Genomic DNA, 23,070 nt, shown 5'->3' on the forward strand with positions numbered 1-23,070 from the left:
TACGGTCATATCCAGAGGTCGGGCCATGCTGGGGGTTGTAGTGTCCTATGAGTAGAGTATATAAGGATTGTATTACGGTCATATCCAGAGGTCGGGCCATGCTGGGGGTTGTAGTGCCCTATGAGTAGAGTATATAAGGATTGTATTACGGTCATATCCAGAGGTCGGGCCATGCTGGGGGTGTTAGTGCCCTATGAGTAGAGTATATAAGGATTGTACTACGGTCATATCCAGAGGTCGGGCCATGCTGGGGGTTGTAGTGCCCTATGAGTAGAGTATATAAGGATTGTATTACGGTCATATCCAGAGGTCGGGCCATGCTGGGGGTTGTAGTGCCCTATGAGTAGAGTATATAAGGATTGTACTACGGTCATATCCATAGGTCGGGCCATGCTGGGGGTTGTAGTGCCCTATGAGTAGAGTATATAAGGATTGTACTACGGTCATATCCAGAGGTCGGGCCATGCTGGGGGTTGTAGTGTCCTATGAGTAGAGTATATAAGGATTGTATTACGGTCATATCCAGAGGTCGGGCCATGCTGGGGGTTGTAGTGCCCTATGAGTAGAGTATATAAGGATTGTACTACGGTCATATCCAGAGGTCAGGCCATGCTGGAGGTTGTAGTGCCCTATGAGTAGAGTATATAAGGATTGTATTACGGTCATATCCAGAGGTCGGGCCATGCTGGGGGTTGTAGTGTCCTATGAGTATATAAGGATTGTACTACGGTCATATCCAGAGGTCGGGCCATGCTGGGGGTTGTAGTGCCCTATGAGTAGAGTATATAAGGATTGTACTACGGTCATATCCAGAGGTCAGGCCATGCTGGAGGTTGTAGTGCCCTATGAGTAGAGTATATAAGGATTGTATTACGGTCATATCCAGAGGTCGGGCCATGCTGGGGGTTGTAGTGTCCTATGAGTATATAAGGATTGTACTACGGTCATATCCAGAGGTCGGGCCATGCTGGGGGTTGTAGTGCCCTATGAGTAGAGTATATAAGGATTGTATTACGGTCATATCCAGAGGTCGGGCCATGCTGGGGGTTGTAGTGTCCTATGAGTAGAGTATATAAGGATTGTATTACGGTCATATCCAGAGGTCGGGCCATGCTGGGGGTTGTAGTGTCCTATGAGTAGAGTATATAAGGATTGTACAACGGTCATATCCAGAGGTCGGGCCATGCTGGGGGTTGTAGTGTCCTATGAGTAGAGTATATAAGGATTGTACTACGGTCATATCCAGAGGTCGGGCCATGCTGGGGGTTGTAGTGTCCTATGAGTATATAAGGATTGTACTACGGTCATATCCAGAGGTCAGGCCATGCTGGGGGTTGTAGTGTCCTATGAGTAGAGTATATAAGGATTGTACTACGATCATATCCAGAGGTCGGGCCATGCTGGGGGTTGTAGTGTCCTATGAGTAGAGTATATAAGGATTGTACTACGGTCATATCCATAGGTCGGGCCATGCTGGGGGTTGTAGTGTCCTATGAGTAGAGTATATAAGGATTGTACTAGGGTCATATCCAGAGGTCAAGCCATGCTGGGGGTTGTAGTGCCCTATGAGTAGAGTATATAAGGATTATACTACGGTCATATCCAGAGATCGGGCCATGCTGGGGGTTGTAGTGCCCTGTGAGTAGAGTATATAAGGATTGTACTACGGTCATATCCAGAGGTCGGGCCATGCTGGGGGTGTTAGTGCCCTATGAGTAGAGTATATAAGGATTGTACTACGGTCATATCCATAGGTCGGGCCATGCTGGGGGTTGTAGTGTCCTATGAGTAGAGTATATAAGGATTGTACTAGGGTCATATCCAGAGGTCAAGCCATGCTGGGGGTTGTAGTGCCCTATGAGTAGAGTATATAAGGATTATACTACGGTCATATCCAGAGATCGGGCCATGCTGGGGGTTGTAGTGCCCTGTGAGTAGAGTATATAAGGATTGTACTACGGTCATATCCAGAGGTCGGGCCATGCTGGGGGTGTTAGTGCCCTATGAGTAGAGTATATAAGGATTGTACTACGGTCATATCCATAGGTCGGGCCATGCTGGGGGTTGTAGTGCCCTATGAGTAGAGTATATAAGGATTGTACTACGGTCATATCCATAGGTCGGGCCATGCAGGGGGTTGTAGTGCCCTATGAGTAGAGTATATAAGGATTGTACTACGGTCATATCCAGAGGTCGGGCCATGCTGGGGGTGTTAGTGCCCTATGAGTAGAGTATATAAGGATTGTACTACGGTCATATCCATAGGTCGGGCCATGCTGGGGGTTGTAGTGCCCTATGAGTAGAGTATATAAGGATTGTACTACGGTCATATCCATAGGTCGGGCCATGCAGGGGGTTGTAGTGCCCTATGAGTAGAGTATATAAGGATTGTACTACGGTCATATCCAGAGGTCGGGCCATGCTGGGGGTGTTAGTGCCCTATGAGTAGAGTATATAAGGATTGTACTACGGTCATATCCATAGGTCGGGCCATGCTGGGGGTTGTAGTGCCCTATGAGTAGAGTATATAAGGATTGTACTACGGTCATATCCATAGGTCGGGCCATGCAGGGGGTTGTAGTGTCCTATGAGTAGAGTATATAAGGATTGTATTACGGTCATATCCAGAGGTCAGGCCATGCTGGGGGTTGTAGTGTCCTATGAGTAGAGTATATAAGGATTGTACTACGATCATATCCAGAGGTCGGGCCATGCTGGGGGTTGTAGTGCCCTATGAGTAGAGTATATAAGGATTGTACTACGGTCATATCCATAGGTCGGGCCATGCTGGGGGTTGTAGTGTCCTATGAGTAGAGTATATAAGGATTGTACTAGGGTCATATCCAGAGGTCAAGCCATGCTGGGGGTTGTAGTGCCCTATGAGTAGAGTATATAAGGATTATACTACGGTCATATCCAGAGATCGGGCCATGCTGGGGGTTGTAGTGCCCTGTGAGTAGAGTATATAAGGATTGTACTACGGTCATATCCAGAGGTCGGGCCATGCTGGGGGTGTTAGTGCCCTATGAGTAGAGTATATAAGGATTGTACTACGGTCATATCCAGAGGTCAGGCCATGCTGGAGGTTGTAGTGCCCTATGAGTATATAAGGATTGTACTACGGTCATATCCATAGGTCGGGCCATGCTGGGGGTTGTAGTGCCCTATGAGTAGAGTATATAAGGATTGTACTACGGTCATATCCAGAGGTCGGGCCATGCTGGGGGTTGTAGTGTCCTATGAGTAGAGTATATAAGGATTGTATTACGGTCATATCCAGAGGTCGGGCCATGCTGGGGGTTGTAGTGCCCTATGAGTAGAGTATATAAGGATTGTACTACGGTCATATCCAGAGGTCAGGCCATGCTGGAGGTTGTAGTGCCCTATGAGTATATAAGGATTGTACTACGGTCATATCCAGAGGTCGGGCCATGCTGGGGGTTGTAGTGTCCTATGAGTAGAGTATATAAGGATTGTATTACGGTCATATCCAGAGGTCGGGCCATGCTGGGGGTTGTAGTGCCCTATGAGTAGAGTATATAAGGATTGTATTACGGTCATATCCAGAAGTCGGGCCATGCTGGGGGTTGTAGTGCCCTATGAGTAGAGTATATAAGGATTGTACTACGATCATATCCAGAGGTCGGGCCATGCTGGGGGTTGTAGTGTCCTATGAGTAGAGTATATAAGGATTGTACTACGGTCATATCCATAGGTCAAGCCATGCTGGGGGTTGTAGTGCCCTATGAGTAGAGTATATAAGGATTATACTACGGTCATATCCAGAGATCGGGCCATGCTGGGGGTTGTAGTGCCCTGTGAGTAGAGTATATAAGGATTGTACTACGGTCATATCCAGAGGTCGGGCCATGCTGGGGGTGTTAGTGCCCTATGAGTAGAGTATATAAGGATTGTACTACGGTCATATCCAGAGGTCAGGCCATGCTGGAGGTTGTAGTGCCCTATGAGTATATAAGGATTGTACTACGGTCATATCCATAGGTCGGGCCATGCTGGGGGTTGTAGTGCCCTATGAGTAGAGTATATAAGGATTGTACTACGGTCATATCCAGAGGTCGGGCCATGCTGGGGGTTGTAGTGTCCTATGAGTAGAGTATATAAGGATTGTATTACGGTCATATCCAGAGGTCGGGCCATGCTGGGGGTTGTAGTGCCCTATGAGTAGAGTATATAAGGATTGTATTACGGTCATATCCAGAGGTCGGGCCATGCTGGGGGTTGTAGTGTCCTATGAGTAGAGTATATAAGGATTGTACTACGGTCATATCCAGAGGTCGGGCCATGCTGGGGGTTGTAGTGTCCTATGAGTAGAGTATATAAGGATTGTACTACGGTCATATCCAGAGGTCAGGCCATGCTGGGGGTTGTAGTGTCCTATGAGTAGAGTATATAAGGATTGTACTACGGTCATATCCAGAGGTCGGGCCATGCTGGGGGTTGTAGTGTCCTATGAGTATATAAGGATTGTACTACGGTCATATCCAGAGGTCGGGCCATGCTGGGGGTTGTAGTGCCCTATGAGTAGAGTATATAAGGATTGTATTACGGTCATATCCAGAGGTCGGGCCATGCTGGGGTTTGTAGTGCCCTATGAGTAGAGTATATAAGGATTGTACTACGGTCATATCCATAGGTCGGGCCATGCTGGGGGTTGTAGTGTCCTATGAGTAGAGTATATAAGGATTGTACTACGGTCATATCCAGAGGTCGGGCCATGCTGGGGGTTGTAGTGCCCTATGAGTAGAGTATATAAGGATTCTACTACGGTCATATCCATAGGTCGGGCCATGCTGGGGTTTGTAGTGCCCTATGAGTAGAGTATATAAGGATTCTACTACGGTCATATCCATAGGTCGGGCCATGCTGGGGGTTGTAGTGTCCTATGAGTAGAGTATATAAGGATTGTACTACGGTCATATCCATAGGTCGGGCCATGCTGGGGGTTGTAGTGTCCTATGAGTAGAGTATATAAGGATTGTACTACGGTCATATCCATAGGTCGGGCCATGCTGGGGGTTGTAGTGTCCTATGAGTAGAGTATATAAGGATTGTATTACGGTCATATCCAGAGGTCGGCCATGCTGGGGGTTGTAGTGTCCTATGAGTATATAAGGATTGTATTACGGTCATATCCAGAGGTCGGGCCATGCTGGGGGTTGTAGTGTCCTATGAGTAGAGTATATAAGGATTGTATTACGGTCATATCCAGAGGTCGGGCCATGCTGGGGGTTGTAGTGTCCTATGAGTATATAAGGATTGTACTACGATCATATCCAGAGGTCGGGCCATGCTGGGGGTTGTAGTGTCCTATGAGTAGAGTATATAAGGATTGTACTACGGTCATATCCAGAGGTCGGGCCATGCTGGGGTTTGTAGTGCCCTATGAGTAGAGTATATAAGGATTGTACTACGGTCATATCCAGAGGTCAGGCCATGCTGGGGTTTGTAGTGCCCTATGAGTAGAGTATATAAGGATTGTACTACGGTCATATCCAGAGGTCGGGCCATGCTGGGGGTTGTAGTGTCCTATGAGTAGAGTATATAAGGATTGTACTATGGTCATATCCAGAGGTCGGGCCATGCTGGGGGTTGTAGTGTCCTATGAGTAGAGTATATAAGGATTGTACTACGGTCATATCCAGAGTTCGGGCCATGCTGGGGGTTGTAGTGCCCTATGAGTAGAGTATATAAGGATTGTATTACGGTCATATCCAGAGGTCGGGCCATGCTGGGGGTTGTAGTGCCCTATGAGTAGAGTATATGAGGATTGTACTACGGTCATATCCATAGGTCGGGCCATGCTGGGGGTTGTAGTGTCCTATGAGTAGAGTATATAAGGATTGTACTACGATCATATCCAGAGGTCAGGCCATGCTGGGGGTTGTAGTGTCCTATGAGTAGAGTATATAAGGATTGTACTACAGTCATATCCAGAGGTCGGGCCACGCTGGGGGTTGTAGTGTCCTATGAGTAGAGTATATAAGGATTGTACTACGGTCATATCCAGAGGTCGGGCCATGCTGGGGGTTGTAGTGTCCTATGAGTAGAGTATATAAGGATTGTACTACGGTCATATCCAGAGGTCGGGCCATGCTGGGGGTTGTAGTGTCCTATGAGTAGAGTATATAAGGATTGTACTACGGTCATATCCAGAGGTCGGGCCATGCTGGGGGTTGTAGTGCCCTATGAGTAGAGTATATAAGGATTGTATTACGGTCATATCCAGAGGTCGGGCCATGCTGGGGGTTGTAGTGTCCTATGAGTAGAGTATATAAGGATTGTATTACGGTCATATCCAGAGGTCGGGCCATGCTGGGGGTTGTAGTGTCCTATGAGTAGAGTATATAAGGATTGTATTACGGTCATATCCAGAGGTCGGGCCATGCTGGGGGTTGTAGTGTCCTATGAGTAGAGTATATAAGGATTGTACTACGGTCATATCCAGAGGTCGGGCCAACCAGAGGAGCAGCACTTTTAGACCTAATACTATCTAATAGACCTGACAGAATAACAAATCTGCAGGTGGTTGGGCATTTAGGAAATAGCGACCACAATATTGTACAGTTTCACCTGTCTTTCACTAGGGGGACTTGTCAGGGAGTCACAAAAACATTGAACTTTAGGAAGGCAAAGTTTGAACAGCTTAGAGATGCCCTTAATCTGGTAGACTGGGACAATATCCTCAGAAATGAGAATACAGATAATAAATGGGAAATGTTTAAGAACATCCTAAAAAGGCAGTGTAAGCGGTTTATACCTTGTGGGAATAAAAGGACTAGAAATAGGAAAAACCCAATGTGGCTAAACAAAGAAGTAAGACAGGCAATTAACAGTAAAAAGAAAGCATTTGCACTACTAAAGCAGGATGGCACCATTGAAGCTCTAAAATACTATAGGGATAAAAATACTTTATCTAAAAAACTAATTAAAGCTGCCAAAAAGGAAACAGAGAAGCACATTGCTAAGGAGAGTAAAACTAATCCCAAACTGTTCTTCAACTATATCAATAGTAAAAGAATAAAAACTGAAAATGTAGGCCCCTTAAAAAATAGTGCGGAAAGAATGGTTGTAGATGACGAGGAAAAAGCTAATATATTAAACACCTTCTTCTCCACGGTATTCACGGTGGAAAATGAAATGCTAGGTGAAATCCCAAGAAACAATGAAAACCCTATATTAAGGGTCACCAATCTAACCCAAGAAGAGGTGCGAAACCGGCTAAATAAGATTAAAATAGATAAATCTCCGGGTCCGGATGGCATACACCCACGAGTACTAAGAGAACTAAGTAATGTAATAGATAAACCATTATTTCTTATTTTTAGGGACTCTATAGCGACAGGGTCTGTTCCGCAGGATTGGCGCATAGCAAATGTGGTGCCAATATTCAAAAAGGGCTCTAAAAGTGAACCTGGAAATTATAGGCCAGTAAGTCTAACCTCTATTGTTGGTAAAATATTTGAAGGGTTTCTGAGGGATGTTATTCTGGATTATCTCAATGAGAATAACTGTTTAACTCCATATCAGCATGGGTTTATGAGAAATCGCTCCTGTCAAACCAATCTAATCAGTTTTTATGAAGAGGTAAGCTATAGGCTGGACCACGGTGAGTCATTGGACGTGGTATATCTCGATTTTTCCAAAGCGTTTGATACCGTGCCGCACAAGAGGTTGGTACACAAAATGAGAATGCTTGGTCTGGGGGAAAATGTGTGTAAATGGGTTAGTAACTGGCTTAGTGATAGAAAGCAGAGGGTGGTTATAAATGGTATAGTCTCTAACTGGGTCGCTGTGACCAGTGGGGTACCGCAGGGGTCAGTATTGGGACCTGTTCTCTTCAACATATTCATTAATGATCTGGTAGAAGGTTTACACAGTAAAATATCGATATTTGCAGATGATACAAAACTATGTAAAGCAGTTAATACAAGAGAAGATAGTATTCTGCTACAGATGGATCTGGATAAGTTGGAAACTTGGGCTGAAAGGTGGCAGATGAGGTTTAACAATGATAAATGTAAGGTTATACACATGGGAAGAGGGAATCAATATCACCATTACACACTGAACGGGAAACCACTGGGTAAATCTGACAGGGAGAAGGACTTGGGGATCCTAGTTAATGATAAACTTACCTGGAGCAGCCAGTGCCAGGCAGCAGCTGCCAAGGCAAACAGGATCATGGGGTGCATTAAAAGAGGTCTGGATACACATGATGAGAGCATTATACTGCCTCTGTACAAATCCCTAGTTAGACCGCACATGGAGTACTGTGTCCAGTTTTGGGCACCGGTGCTCAGGAAGGATATAATGGAACTAGAGAGAGTACAAAGGAGGGCAACAAAATTAATAAAGGGGATGGGAGAACTACAATACCCAGATAGATTAGCGAAATTAGGATTATTTAGTCTAGAAAAAAGACGACTGAGGGGCGATCTAATAACCATGTATAAGTATACAATACAAATATCTCGCTGAGGATCTGTTTATACCAAGGAAGGTGACGGGCACAAGGGGGCATTCTTTGCGTCTGGAGGAGAGAAGGTTTTTCCACCAACATAGAAGAGGATTCTTTACTGTTAGGGCAGTGAGAATCTGGAATTGCTTGCCTGAGGAGGTGGTGATGGCGAACTCAGTCGAGGGGTTCAAGAGAGGCCTGGATGTCTTCCTGGAGCAGAACAATATTGTATCATACAATTATTAGGTTCTGTAGAAGGACGTAGATCTGGGGATTTATTATGATGGAATATAGGCTGAACTGGATGGACAAATGTCTTTTTTCGGCCTTACTAACTATGTTACTATGTTACTATGTTACTATGATGGGGGTTGTAGTGTCCTATGAGTAGAGTATATAAGGATTGTACTACGGTCATATCCAGAGGTCGGGCCATGCTGGGGGTTGTAGTGTCCTATGAGTATATAAGGATTGTACTACGATCATATCCAGAGGTCGGGCCATGCTGGGGGTTGTAGTGTCCTATGAGTAGAGTATATAAGGATTGTACTACGGTCATATCCAGAGGTCGGGCCATGCTGGGGGTTGTAGTGTCCTATGAGTAGAGTATATAAGGATTGTACTACGGTCATATCCAGAGGTCGGGCCATGCTGGGGGTTGTAGTGTCCTATGAGTAGAGTATATAAGGATTGTACTACGGTCATATCCAGAGGTCGGGCCATGCTGGGGGTTGTAGTGTCCTATGAGTAGAGTATATAAGGATTGTACTACGGTCATATCCAGAGGTCGGGTCATGCTGGGGGTTGTAGTGTCCTATGAGTAGAGTATATAAGGATTGTATTACGGTCATATCCAGAGGTCGGGCCATGCTGGGGGTTGTAGTGTCCTATGAGTAGAGTATATAAGGATTGTACTACGGTCATATCCAGAGGTCGGGCCATGCTGGGGGTTGTAGTGTCCTATGAGTAGAGTATATAAGGATTGTACTACGGTCATATCCAGAGGTCGGGCCATGCTGGGGGTTGTAGTGTCCTATGAGTAGAGTATATAAGGATTGTACTACGGTCATATCCAGAGGTCGGGCCATGCTGGGGGTTGTAGTGTCCTATGAGTAGAGTATATAAGGATTGTACTACGGTCATATCCAGAGGTCGGGCCATGCTGGGGGTTGTAGTGCCGTATGAGTAGAGTATATAAGGATTGTACTACGGTCATATCCAGAGGTCGGGCCATGCTGGGGGTTGTAGTGTCCTATGAGTAGAGTATATAAGGATTGTACTACGGTCATATCCAGAGGTCGGCCATGCTGGGGGTTGTAGTGTCCTATGAGTATAAAAGGATTGTACTACGGTCATATCCAGAGGTCAGGCCATGCTGGGGGTTGTAGTGTCCTATGAGTATATAAGGATTGTACTACGGTCATATCCAGAGGTCGGGCCATGCTGGGGGTTGTAGTGCCGTATGAGTAGAGTATATAAGGATTGTACTACGGTCATATCCAGAGGTCGGGCCATGCTGGGGGTTGTAGTGCCGTATGAGTAGAGTATATAAGGATTGTACTACGGTCATATCCAGAGGTCGGGCCATGCTGGGGGTTGTAGTGCCGTATGAGTAGAGTATATAAGGATTGTACTACGGTCATATCCAGAGGTCGGGCCATGCTGGGGGTTGTAGTGCCCTATGAGTAGAGTATATAAGGATTGTACTACGGTCATATCCAGAGGTCGGGCCATGCTGGGGGTTGTAGTGCCCTATGAGTAGAGTATATAAGGATTGTATTACGGTCATATTCAGAGGTCGGGCCATGCTGGCGGTTGTAGTGTCCTATGAGTAGAGTATATAAGGATTGTACTACGGTCATATCCAGAGGTCGGGCCATGCTGGGGGTTGTAGTGCCGTATGAGTAGAGTATATAAGGATTGTACTACGGTCATATCCAGAGGTCGGCCATGCTGGGGGTTGTAGTGTCCTATGAGTAGAGTATATAGGGATTGTACTACGGTCATATCCAGAGGTCGGGCCATGCTGGGGGTTGTAGTGCCCTATGAGTAGAGTATATAAGGATTGTATTACGGTCATATCCAGAGGTCGGGCCATGCTGGGGTTTGTAGTGCCCTATGAGTAGAGTATATAAGGATTGTATTACGGTCATATCCAGAGGTCGGGCCATGCTGGGGGTTGTAGTGTCCTATGATTAGAGTATATAAGGATTGTACTACGGTCATATCCAGAGGTCGGGCCATGCTGAGGGTTGTAGTGCCGTATGAGTAGAGTATATAAGGATTGTACTATGGTCATATCCAGAGGTCGGGCCATGCTGGGGGTTGTAGTGCCCTATGAGTAGAGTATATAAGGATTGTATTACGGTCATATCCAGAGGTCGGGCCATGCTGGGGGTTGTAGTGTCCTATGAGTAGAGTATATAAGGATTGTATTACGGTCATATCCAGAGGTCGGGCCATGCTGGGGGTTGTAGTGTCCTATGAGTAGAGTATATAAGGATTGTATTACGGTCATATCCAGAGGTCGGGCCATGCTGGGGTCTGTAGTGCCCTATGAGTAGAGTATATAAGGATTGTACTACGGTCATATCCAGAGGTCGGGCCATGCTGGGGGTTGTAGTGTCCTATGAGTAGAGTATATAAGGATTGTACTACGGTCATATCCAGAGGTCGGGCCATGCTGGGGGTTGTAGTGTCCTATGAGTAGAGTATATAAGGATTGTATTACGGTCATATCCAGAGGTCGGGCCATGCTGGGGTTTGTAGTGCCCTATGAGTAGAGTATATAAGGATTGTACTACGGTCATATCCAGAGGTCGGGCCATGCTGGGGGTTGTAGTGTCCTATGAGTAGAGTATATAAGGATTGTATTACGGTCATATCCAGAGGTCGGGCCATGCTGGGGGTTGTAGTGCCGTATGAGTAGAGTATATAAGGATTGTACTACGGTCATATCCAGAGGTCGGGCCATGCTGGGGGTTGTAGTGCCCTATGAGTAGAGTATATAAGGATTGTACTACGGTCATATCCAGAGGTCGGGCCATGCTGGGGGTTGTAGTGCCCTATGAGTAGAGTATATAAGGATTGTATTACGGTCATATCAAGAGGTCGGGCCATGCTGGCGGTTGTAGTGTCCTATGAGTAGAGTATATAAGGATTGTACTACGGTCATATCCAGAGGTCGGGCCATGCTGGGGGTTGTAGTGCCCTATGAGTAGAGTATATAAGGATTGTACTACGGTCATATCCAGAGGTCGGGCCATGCTGGGGGTTATAGTGCCCTATGAGTAGAGTATATAAGGATTGTACTACGGTCATATCCAGAGGTCGGGCCATGCTGGGGTTTGTAGTGCCCTATGAGTAGAGTATATAAGGATTGTATTACGGTCATATCCAGAGGTCGGGCCATGCTGGGGGTTGTAGTGGTCTAGTGGCAGCTAGATCTGGCTACTACCTGACAATCACAGCAGTGGTCACAGGAGCGGTCGCCTTACAGGATGGTAACATAGCTGCTAGCGCCCCCTACCTGTTGAAATGTATTCTGCCACCAATTCTGACTCCACCACAGCGATGGAAGCAGCTTCGGCCTGAAGCTTATCTGGGGCCATCTGGATGGGAACGGCCATCTGACTGAGGTCAATAGTCGCCTGCCGGGGCTTACACTCCACCTTCTCCTTCACTGAAGAATAAAAGGGCAATGATGAACAGAATGGCCGGCCCTGGGAGTAGCTGGGGGTCCCTGGGGATCGTGGGGGGCTTGTATGTAAGAAGAGGAATGTACAGGACTGATAACCACTGCCAGATTGTCAACTACCGTGAGAAATGTATGGAAGTGGTGACATGCAGAACTATGGACCGCAGCTCCACAACTGGGAGGCACGGACGCCCCCAAACCCAGGAAGGCGATAAAGAGGAGTGTCTGAGCATTACACTCCAGTCACATCCAAAGCTGCATCCAACTGCCTCAATCTTTAACTCAGATTGAGCAGCACAACCTTAGAGAATCCTGTCATCATGAAAGCAGTGTATGAAGGGGGCTGGCTTAGCTATACAAATGAGCAGACACTAGCCCCATCACACACAAAAGGAGGATGGCTTAGCTATACGAAAGAGCAGCCACTCAGTCCCAACACACAGAGAAGGAGGCTGGCTTAGCTGTAGGAATGAGCAGCCATGGAGCCAGAACACACAGAAGGGAGTTTGCTTAGCTATTTGAATGAGCAGACACTAAGCCCCATCACACACAGAAGGGGGCTGGTTCAGGTATACGAATGAGCAGCCATTCAGCCCGGTCACAAAGAAGGCCCGCTTAGCTATACAAACGAGCAGCCACTTAGCCTGATTACACAGAAGGGGGCTGGCTTAGCTATATGAATGAGCAGACAATAAGCCTCATCATACACATTAGGAGGTTGGCTTAGTTATACGAATGAGCAGCCAAACAGCACCATCACACACAGAAGGGGGCTGGCTCAGCTATATGAATGAGCTGCCACTAAGCCCCATCACACACAGAAGGGGGCTGGCTTAGCTATATGAATGAGAATGAAGTCACTCAGCCCCATCACACACCGAAAGGGGCTTGTTTCATTAGCTAAGCCAGTCCCCTGGCTTCAATATTAGAATAAACAAGCAGACCGCCCCCTTCACGCAAAGCTCAGATAATGTGGTAACACGGGAAACAAATAGAAAGCGGAGCTGTGCAGAGCCAGAGGGCATATCTGGGATGACTGAAGCATAGCAGCACGTTGCATAAATTACTATTTATGGACAACCCCTTTAATTTCTTAATATCTACTGTATAACTCCCAGCGTTTACTGTTCAGCACAGAAACAATCAGCAGGCGATGGGAAAGAAGTGCGAGCTCAGAAACCAGCAAACGTTAGCAAAGTGTCCAATCCAAAGAGCAGAACTCGGACTGCAGCTCTGGATGTGAGCGGAGCATACGAGCAGCAGACCGTTACATGTTATAACGAGCGTTATATCGCCGCCCCGCACTCACCACTGGTTTGCTGCAGCTCCATCAGGGCCTTGATGGTGGACGTTGCAGACTGGGACTCCCCGACGAGGTCTTGGTAGATGATGGTGGGGGTGGTGTCCATCGCTATTTCATGCTCTGACCAGTCTTGACCCCGAGATGCAATGACGTGGACCACCGGCTGGGAATCTGAAGGGGTCAAGAAAATGGAAGAATTGTCAATCAACCCAAAACCGATGACCCAAGGGCAAGAGAAACCCCTCCATATTGGTAAGGGCGGGGGATTCATCTATGTTAAGCTCTGGTGTGTAATACCCCAATTTTCCTCCTCAAGAGGACACTGCAGGGAAAGCCTACGCTCTGCCATGGATCGGAGTAGGTCCGCAGCCACTGAATTATGGGTAGAGAATCGCCTAGGACCCCTTCATGGAGGATTTAGGGGGGAGAATGTCGAAAACGCGCTTTGTTTCTTGGCTTAACTTGACATGTAGACAACGGCACCTTGGGAGCTTTGGGAGGATTCGGTGGAGGACGAGCTGCTCTCAGTGTCTTCCTTCACTTCCTGGATGGTGGCACTCGTGGTCTCCACCACCCGGGACGCCTGCTGCAGGGTCTCAGTAACCAGCTGCCGGGTCTGTTCACTCATCACCGTGGCCTGAAACGTCACCGGCTTCGGCTTTATAAGGACCTAAAAAAGGAAGGAAACACAAGCTTCAGCCAGAGACATGGCGGCTTCCTCCACACCCGTCCAAAGAAAGTGCGTGGTAACAACACCTCAGCTCCATTCACTGAAAAAGTGAGCGCAGCTCCGGAGGATAATGCAGGATGTAACTCAGGATCAGTAATGTAATGTATGTACACAGTGACTGCACCAGCAGAATAGTGAGTGCAGCTCTGGAGTATAATACAGGATGTAACTCAGGATCAGTAATGTATGTACACAGTGACTGCACCAGCAGAATAGTGAGTGCAGCTCTGGAGTATAATACAGGATGTAAGTCAGGATCAGTAATGTAATGGATGTACACAGTGACTGCACCAGCAGAATAGTGAGTGCAGCTCTGGAGTATAATACAGGATGTAACTCAGGATCAGTAATGTATGTACACAGTGACTGCACCAGCAGAATAGTGAGTGCAGCTCTGGAGTATAATACAGGATGTAACTCAGGATCAGTAATGTAAGTACACAGTGACTGCACCAGCAGAATAGTGAGTGCAGCTCTTGAGTATAATACAGGATGTAACTCAGGATCAGTAATGTAATGTATGTACACAGTGACTGCACCAGCAGAATAGTGAGTGCAGCTCTGGAGTATAATACAGGATGTAACTCAGGATCAGTAATGTAATGTATGTACACAGTGACTGCACCAGCAGAATAGTGAGTGCAGCTCTGGGGTGTAATACAGGATGTAATTCAGGATCAGTAATGTATGTACACAGTGACTGCACCAGCAGAATAGTGAGTGCAGCTCTGGAGTATAATACAGGATGTAACTCAGGATCAGTAATGTAATGTATGTACACAGTGACTGCACCAGCAGAAAAGTGAGTGCAGCTCTGGAGTATAATACAGGATGTAACTCAGGATCAGTAATGTAATGAATGTACACAGTGACTGCACCAGCAGAATAGTGAGTGCAGCTCTGGGGTATAATACAGGTTGTAACTCAGGGTTAGTAATGTATGTATACAGTGACTGCACCAGCAGAATAGTGAGTGCAGCTCTGGAGTATAATACAGGATGTAACTCAGGATCAGTAATGTAATGTATGTACACAGTGACTGCACCAGCAGAATAGTGAGTGCAGCTCTGGAGTATAATACAGGATGTAACTCAGGATCAGTAATGTAATGTATGTACACAGTGACTGCACCAGCAGAATAGTGAGTGCAGCTCTGGGGTATACTACAGGATGTAACTCAGGATCAGTAATGTATGTACACAGTGACTGCACCAGCAGAATAGTGAGTGCAGCTCTGGGGTATAATACAGGAGGTAACTCAGGATCAGTAATGTAATGTATGTACATAGTGACTGCACCAGCAGAATAGCGAGTGCAGCTCTGGAGTATAATACAGGATGTAACTCAGGATCAGTAATGTATGTACACAGTGACTGCACCAGCAGAATAGTGAGTGCAGCTCTGGAGTATAATACAGGATGTAACTCAGGATCAGTAATGTAATGTATGTACACAGTGACTGCACCAGCAGAATAGTGAGTGCAGCTCTGGGGTATAATACAGGAGGTAACTCAGGATCAGTAATGTAATGTATGTACACAGTGACTGCACCAGCAGAATAGTGAGTGCAGCTCTGGAGTATAATACAGGATGTAACTCAGGATCAGTAATGTAATGTATGTACACAGTGACTGCACCAGCAGAATAGTGAGTGCAGCTCTGGGGTATAATACAGGAGGTAACTCAGGATCAGTAATGTAATATATGTACACAGTGACTGCACCAGCAGAATAGTGAGTGCAGCTCTGGAGTATAATACAGGATGTAACTCAGGATCAGTAATGTAATTTAAGTACAGTGACTGCACCAGCAGAATACTGAGTGCAGCTCTGGAGTATAATATACAATATAACTCAGGATCAGATTTAATGATTGCAGAGACTTGTACCATACTTGTGAGAAGGAGCAGATGATGAGCAGCTCTGTACCTGGGTTTTCCCCTGCTGACCGTACACTATTTTTGTGGGGATGATCTTGGTCGTTGGCTGTACGGCCGAGCTGATGCCCTTGGGCTGTGTGACGATCATCTTGGTGATGGGCCGGGTGGCGGTGATGATTGCCGGCTTTGTGCCCGCTGGCATGGCCTGGAGAGCTTTTTCACCCTAGAATAAGAAAACAATCGTTTCCATTCTGCCCGGCACTTGCTTTCGTCCTTTGCTTTGGTGACGACGACAAGCAGAGAGCGGCGCCACTTTCCCCAATTTTTTTTCTGCTGTAGGACACTTAAGGTAATCTTGGCACGGGATTAATTTTACAGTCACTGTTCAGTACTAGGCCATGTTAGGTCTTCAGATAGTAAATCTGTCCAGGCCCTGTCCAGCTTGCACAGCTGAGATTTTTGTAACAATGTGTTAGCACTGAACAGAGGAGCACAATCCTCTCTGCCCTCAATATATCAGCCGTGAGATCAATCCTCTGCTCCATCTAGAAGCCGAGACCATGGTGCAAAATATACCCTCTGCTCCATCTGGAAGCAGTGACGAGACCACGGTGCAAAATATACCCTTTACTCCATCAGAAAACAGTGGCCACGAGAACTTGGTGCAAGATAAACCCTCTGCTCCATCTGGAAGCAGTGACAACAAGACCACAGTGCCAACTATACCCTCTGCTCCATCTGAAAGCAGTGGCCACGAGAACTCTGTGCAAGATAAACCCTCTGCTCCATCTGGAAGCCGTGACCAAAAGACCCCAGTGCACTTACCCCTGCATTCAGCAGTGTGGTCACCACGTTTTTCCCCGGGATCCCCTGTATGGTTGTGCCTTTGCCGGTCGTTTTTTGCACCACGATGACATTCGGTTTAGAAGTCATAGGGATGGTGGTGATCTTTGTGGTTGTACCTGTAAGAAAAAAAAAAAAGTGACGCGAGTTGCCCGACTATGTATTATATTACTAATCCAGGGAAGGATCCCATCCCTGACACTTTATAAAAGGGCCGCAGAGGATTTACAGGGGCCCTACAACACTGACCGGAGCCAGCGGGGTCCCCAACACCTCGTAAGGACAGGACAGAGGTTTGTGCCGCTGATGTGTTTGCCCTAATGGATTACAATTGTAACAAACTGTCGGCCCCCGTGGACCAACACGAGACCGCCTCCTCCGTTGACCTACACGAGCCCGCTCCCCCCCCCCAGTGGACCTACACGAGCTCGCTCCTCCCCCCCCAGTGGACCTACACGAGCTCGCTCCTTCCCCCCGTGGACCTACACGAGCTCGCTCCTCCCCCCGTGGACCTACACGAGCTCGCTCCTCCCCCCCCCAGTGGACCTACACGAGCTCACTCCTCCCCCCCCAGTGGACCTACACGAGCTCACTCCTCCCCCCCCCCAGTGAACCTACACGAGCTCACTCCTCCCCCCCAGTGGACCTACACGAGCTCGCTCCTCCCCCCCCAGTGGACCTACACGAGCTCGCTCCTCCCCCCCCAGTGGACCTACACAAGCTCACTCCTCCCCCCCCAGTGGACCTACACGAGCTCGCTCCTCCCCTCCAGTGGACCTACACGAGCTCGCTCCTCCCCTCCAGTGGACCTACACGAGCTCGCTCCTCCCCCCCCAGTGGACCTACACGAGCTCGCTCCTCCCCCCCCAGTGAACCTACACGAGCTCGCTCCTCCCCCCCCCAGTGAACCTACACGAGCTCGCTCCTCCCCCCCAGTGGACCTACACGAGCTCGCTCCTCCCCCCCGTGGACCTACACGAGCTCGCTCCTCCCCCCCCCCCAGTGGACCTACACGAGCTCGCTCCTCCCCCCCCGGTGGACCTACACGATCTCGCTCCTCCCCCCCCAGTGGACCTACACGAGCTCGCTCCTCCCCCCACAGTGGACCTACACGAGCTCGCTCCTCCCCCCACAGTGGACCTACACGAGCTCGCTCCTCCCCCCCCCCCCCCAGTGGACCTATACGAGCTCGCTCCTCCCCCCCCAGTGGACCTACACAAGCTCGCTCCTCCCCCCACAGTGGACCTACACGAGCTCGCTCCTCCCCCCCAGTGGACCTACACGAGCTCGCTCCTCCCCCCACAGTGGACCTACACGAGCCCGCTCCTCCCCCCCAGTGGACCTACACGAGCTCGCTCCTCCCACTGCACATACACAAGCCCTCTCCACCCCTTGCACATACATGAGACCCTCTCCTACACACACGCCCTCCTCTCCTCCCACACGTGCCCTCATTTCCTCCCACACGCACCCTCCTCTCCTCCCACACGCACCCTCCTCTCCTCCCACACGCACCCTCCCCAATACTCACCAGATACAATGTTGCTGCTGATGATCTTGCCTCCCAGTGTAGCCAGTGACTTTGGCACCACGGTGATAATACTTCCACTGGTGGTCTTCACATACGTGGCCCCTGGAGTAGCCGCCATGCGAGCCCCGAGCGCGGAGCTGACGGCCGGACGCGTGTACGTGGCCTGTGTCCCTGCGGATAGAAGGTATACAGAGCAGAGCTCAGCATTTCCAGTTCTAGGAGGTCCATCAGCATCTCCCTGTACAAGACTGCGCCTGGTGGGCCCCAACTAATGTACTCGCAGTTTAGGGGGAGACCGGTCTAATAGGCGAAATTCCGGCTTCTATCACATAGGAGTTCACAGGGGCTCAGACTCCTCACCGTAAACCTGCTCTGGGGGGCACGCTTCAGCTGTGATATCTCACACACACGCCGTGGTGTCCCAGGACAGTTATCTCGTGTAGCCCCCCATGATCCATCCATGGCCAGACTTTACCAGATCTGGGGGTGTCCTAATTATCATAACCTCTGCAATGGGGAAGAAGCGGACACTTACCGCTGGGAGCAGTGACCAGCTTGGTGGTCATTATCGCCCCATTGCTGCTGACCACCATGATCGGGGTGTTGCTGCTGTTCGGCAGGGAGGCAGACATTGGTTTAGGGAGGATCTTACTGGGCTGGACTTGTTGTGTGATTATTTTGACACCTGAAGAATAATAAAAAAAAAGTAAAATGAGAAATGTTTGGCGAGTAGGCGGCCATCACTGGTGCGGAGCTAAGAAGATCCTTCCCTGCCACATCCCTCCACCCAATCCATTTGCTGAAATGCCAACATACTGCAGCTGCATACCCCTCTACTCTGCTCCCCCCTTCCCAATTACTCGTTTCATCCTCCTCTTCTCTCCTCCCATTTACTCCTTTCATCCCCCTCTTCCCCTCCCATTTATTCCTTTCATCCCCCTCTTCTCCCCTCCTATTTACTTCTTTCATCCCCCTCTTCTCTATTTACTCCTTTCATCCCTCTCTTCTCCCCCTCCCACTTACTCCTCTCATCCCCCTCTTCTCCCCCTCCCACTTACTCCTCTCATCCACCTCTTCTCCCCTCCCATTTATTCCTTTTATCCCCCTCTTCTCTCCTCCCATTTACTCGTTTCATCCCCCTCTTCCTCTCCCATTTACTCCTTTCATCCCCCTCTTCACTCCTTTCATCCCCCTCTTATCCCCTCCCATTTACTCCTTTCATCCCTCTTCTCCCCTGCCATTTACTGCAATTTCATCCCCCTCTTCTCCCCTATCTACTCGTTTCATCCTCCTCTTCTCTCCTCCCATTTACTCCTTTCATCCCCCTCTTCCCCTCCCATTTATTCCTTTCATCCCCCTCTTCTCCCCTCCTATTTACTTCTTTCATCCCCCTCTTCTCATCCCTCTCTTCTCCCCCTCCCACTTACTCCTCTCATCCCCCTCTTCTCCCCCTCCCACTTACTCCTCTCATCCCCCTCTTCTCCCCTCCCATTTATTCCTTTTATCCCCCTCTTCTCTCCTCCCATTTACTCGTTTCATCCCCCTCTTCCTCTCCCATTTACTCCTTTCATCCCCCTCTTCTCCCCTATCTACTCGTTTCATCCCCCTCTTCTCCCCTCCCATTTACTGCATTTTCATCCCCCTCTTCTCCCCTCCCATTTACTCCTTTCATCCCCCTCTTCTCTCATCCCATTTACTCCTTTTATCCCCCTCTTCTCCCCCAATTTACTGCACTTTAATCCTCCTCCTCACCCCATTTTAATGCAGTTCAACCCCCTCTTCTCCCCTCCTATTTACTGCAGTTGTATCCCCCACTACTCTGCTTCTCCCCTATTTGCGGTAGCTACATCCACCGTAACGTAGGTGAATCCCTCCCACCTGTTTACTGCAGCTCCATCCCCTTCCTCTCCCCTCCTTTATCACTTACTATTTTAAACCAGATGTTTTTGCTGACTGAGGAGATGACGAAGATGACTTAGTACTCACCGGACTCCTGCTTTATCTGTATGGTGGGTTTGAGCCCCGGGGGGATCTGCTGCTGTGAGGAAGGGGCCGGGTGGGACAAGGTGGATGGCTGGGCCAGCGGAGGGGCCTGCTGCGATATCTGATGGATCTGGTGTTTGGGCGACTGCTGGTATTGCTTGGGAAACTGTGCCAGGATTTGGCCGGGAGACGATATCAGGCTCTTCGGGGAGGGAAGTCTGTTGGACACGGCTTTCACTGTGGACGTTGAGACACCTGATCCATAAAGGTAACACGTCAGTGGTCGTATGGAGTCTGTGCCGCCAGTTTACACCTCTTAATACAGAACAATATCCCGCCGGCCTTACAAGCTGCTGATTGGTACTGAACTCTGATCATTCTGAGATCTACAAGTAACCCAGATCCTCCTCTACAAGTGACCCAGATCCTCCTCTACAAGTGACCCAGATCCTCCTCTACAAGTGACCCAGATCCTCCTCTACAAGTGATCCAGATCCTTCTCTACAAGTAACCTTGATCCTTCTTTGCAAGTAACCCAGATCCTCCTGTAGAAGTGACCGAGATCCTCCTCTGCAAGTGACCCAGATCCTCCTCTACAAGTGACCCAGATCCTCCTCTACAAGTGACCCAGATCCTCCTCTACAAGTGACCCAGATCCTCCTCTACAAGTGACCCAGATCCTCCTCTACAAGTGACCCAGATCCTCCTCTACAAGTGACCCAGATCCTCCTCTACAAGTGACCCAGATCCTCCTCTACAAGTGACCCAGATCCTCCTCTGCAAGTGACCCAGATCCTCCTCTGCAAGTGATCCAGATCCTCCTCTGCAAGTGACCAAGATCCTCCTCTGCAAGTGACACAGATCATTCTCTACAAGTGACCCAGATCTTCCTCTACAAGTGACCCAGATCCTTCTCTACAAGTGACCAGATCCTCCTCTTCAAGTGACCCAGATCCTTCTCTACAAGTGACCAGATCCTTCTCTACAAGTGACTCTCCTAGTTTCTCTATGTCTGCTGAGCACCGAATCCCTCGATACATTTCTGATTCTCAGCAGTGAACACTAGAGGGCGCCCCGGAGATTTCTGCACAATGTTATATCAAGGATACTTGGTCCTGGTTACAGTGCCCCCCCGCCCTCCACATATCCGGCTGCCACCCATCTACTGTGAGCCACCTGACCTAATGAACACTACTACATCCCTGTATTCTGCTCCATTGCTAGTGACCCCCAGATCTACTCAACTCTGCTACATCGTTGGGCACTGTTCATTGCTGCAATGAAGTCTCCTGAAACTGCTACATCACTACAATAGTTAAAGGGAACCTGTCACCCCGTTTTTTCAGATTGACATATTAATACTGTTAAATAGGGCCTGCGCTGTGCGTTACTATAGTGTATGTAGTGTACCCTGATTCCCCACCTATGCTGAGAAATACATTACCAAAGTCGCCGTTTTCGCCTGTCAATCAGGCTGGTCAGGTCGGGTGGGCGTGGTCACAGCGCTCTTTTCTTCCCCAGCTTTCCGTTGGTGGCCTAGTGGTGTGCGCATGTCCAAGTTCCGAATTCCCTGCGCGCACGTGAAGAAACAGCGCGCGATCTGCACTGTTATCCCTTTCATCGGTGGGGGCGGCCATCTTCCTGGGGCCGCGCGTGCGCAGATGGAGTGCTCTGCTGCACAGGGCTTCAGGAAAATGGCCGCGGGATGCCGCGCGTGCGCAGAAGAGATCGCGGCGGCCATTTTCCCAAAGCCGAGTTTGCATCTCGGCTTTGGGAAAATGGCCGCCGCGATCTCTTCTGCGCACGCGCGGCATCCCGCAGCCATTTTCCTGAAGCCCTGTGCAGCAGAGCACTCCATCTGCGCACGCGCGGCCCCAGGAAGATGGCCGCCCCCACCGATGAAAGGGATAACAGTGCAGATCGCGCGCTGTTTCTTCACGTGCGCGCAGGGAATTCGGAACTTGGACATGCGCACACCACTACGCCACCAACGGAAAGCTGGGGAAGAAAAGAGCGATGTCACCACGCCCACCCGACCAGCCTGATTGACAGGCGAAAACGGCAACTTTGCTAATGTATTTCTCAGCATAGGTGGGGAATCAGGGTACACTACATACACTATAGTAACGCACAGCGCAGGCCCTATTTAACAGTATTTATATCTCAATCTGAAAAAACAGGATTTTTGGTCGCTTACCGTAAAATCTGTTTCTCGGAGCCTTCATTGGGGGAAAGAGGAACCATGGGTGTATGCTGCTGCCACTAGGAGGCTGACACTATGCAAATAAAAAAGTTAGCTCCTCCTCTGCAGTGTACACCCTACCGACAGGAAGCAGGATATTCAGTTAGTGAGAAAGCAGTAGGAGAAGCAACGTGTAGAAGAGAAAGAATAATAATAATCTTCATTTATACAGCGCCATCCAACTTAAGCAGCGCTTTACAGTCTAACAGCTTCAAACACTCAAAGAGCGTTCAAAGAACACAAACCTTAACAGTATAATACAATAAACAGAGCTGTTCAACTTGGGAGGGTGCTGTGTCCCCCAATGAAGGCTCCGAGAAACAGATTTTACGGTAAGCAACCAAAAATCCTGTTTTCTCTATCGCCTTTCATTGGGGGACACA

The 23,070-nt window shown here is 48.7% G+C and overlaps 1 protein-coding gene across 3 annotated transcripts in view; it reads right to left on the bottom strand.

Moving 5' to 3' along the window:
* EMSY (EMSY transcriptional repressor, BRCA2 interacting) overlaps nt 1–23,070 on the bottom strand; it is a 69,628-nt gene that overhangs the window by 33,176 nt on the left and 13,382 nt on the right. Inside the window, exons 8-15 of one of the 3 annotated variants that reach the window (XM_069759382.1) lie at nt 20,449–20,700; nt 18,998–19,147; nt 18,463–18,633; nt 16,914–17,050; nt 16,138–16,311; nt 13,963–14,149; nt 13,486–13,650; nt 12,009–12,161 (exon numbers count right to left, since the gene is read on the bottom strand). In XM_069759382.1, the coding sequence (XP_069615483.1) occupies nt 12,009–12,161; nt 13,486–13,650; nt 13,963–14,149; nt 16,138–16,311; nt 16,914–17,050; nt 18,463–18,633; nt 18,998–19,147; nt 20,449–20,700 (1,389 nt within the window). Of the gene's footprint in view, nt 1–12,008; nt 12,162–13,485; nt 13,651–13,941; nt 14,150–16,137; nt 16,312–16,913; nt 17,051–18,462; nt 18,634–18,997; nt 19,148–20,448; nt 20,701–23,070 lie in introns of all 3 variants that reach the window. The other 2 variants (XM_069759383.1, XM_069759384.1) reach the window with 2 other exon arrangements.

The sequence above is a fragment of the Ranitomeya imitator genome, chromosome 3 (assembly GCF_032444005.1).
Source record: "Ranitomeya imitator isolate aRanImi1 chromosome 3, aRanImi1.pri, whole genome shotgun sequence".
NCBI lineage: Eukaryota > Metazoa > Chordata > Amphibia > Anura > Dendrobatidae > Ranitomeya > Ranitomeya imitator.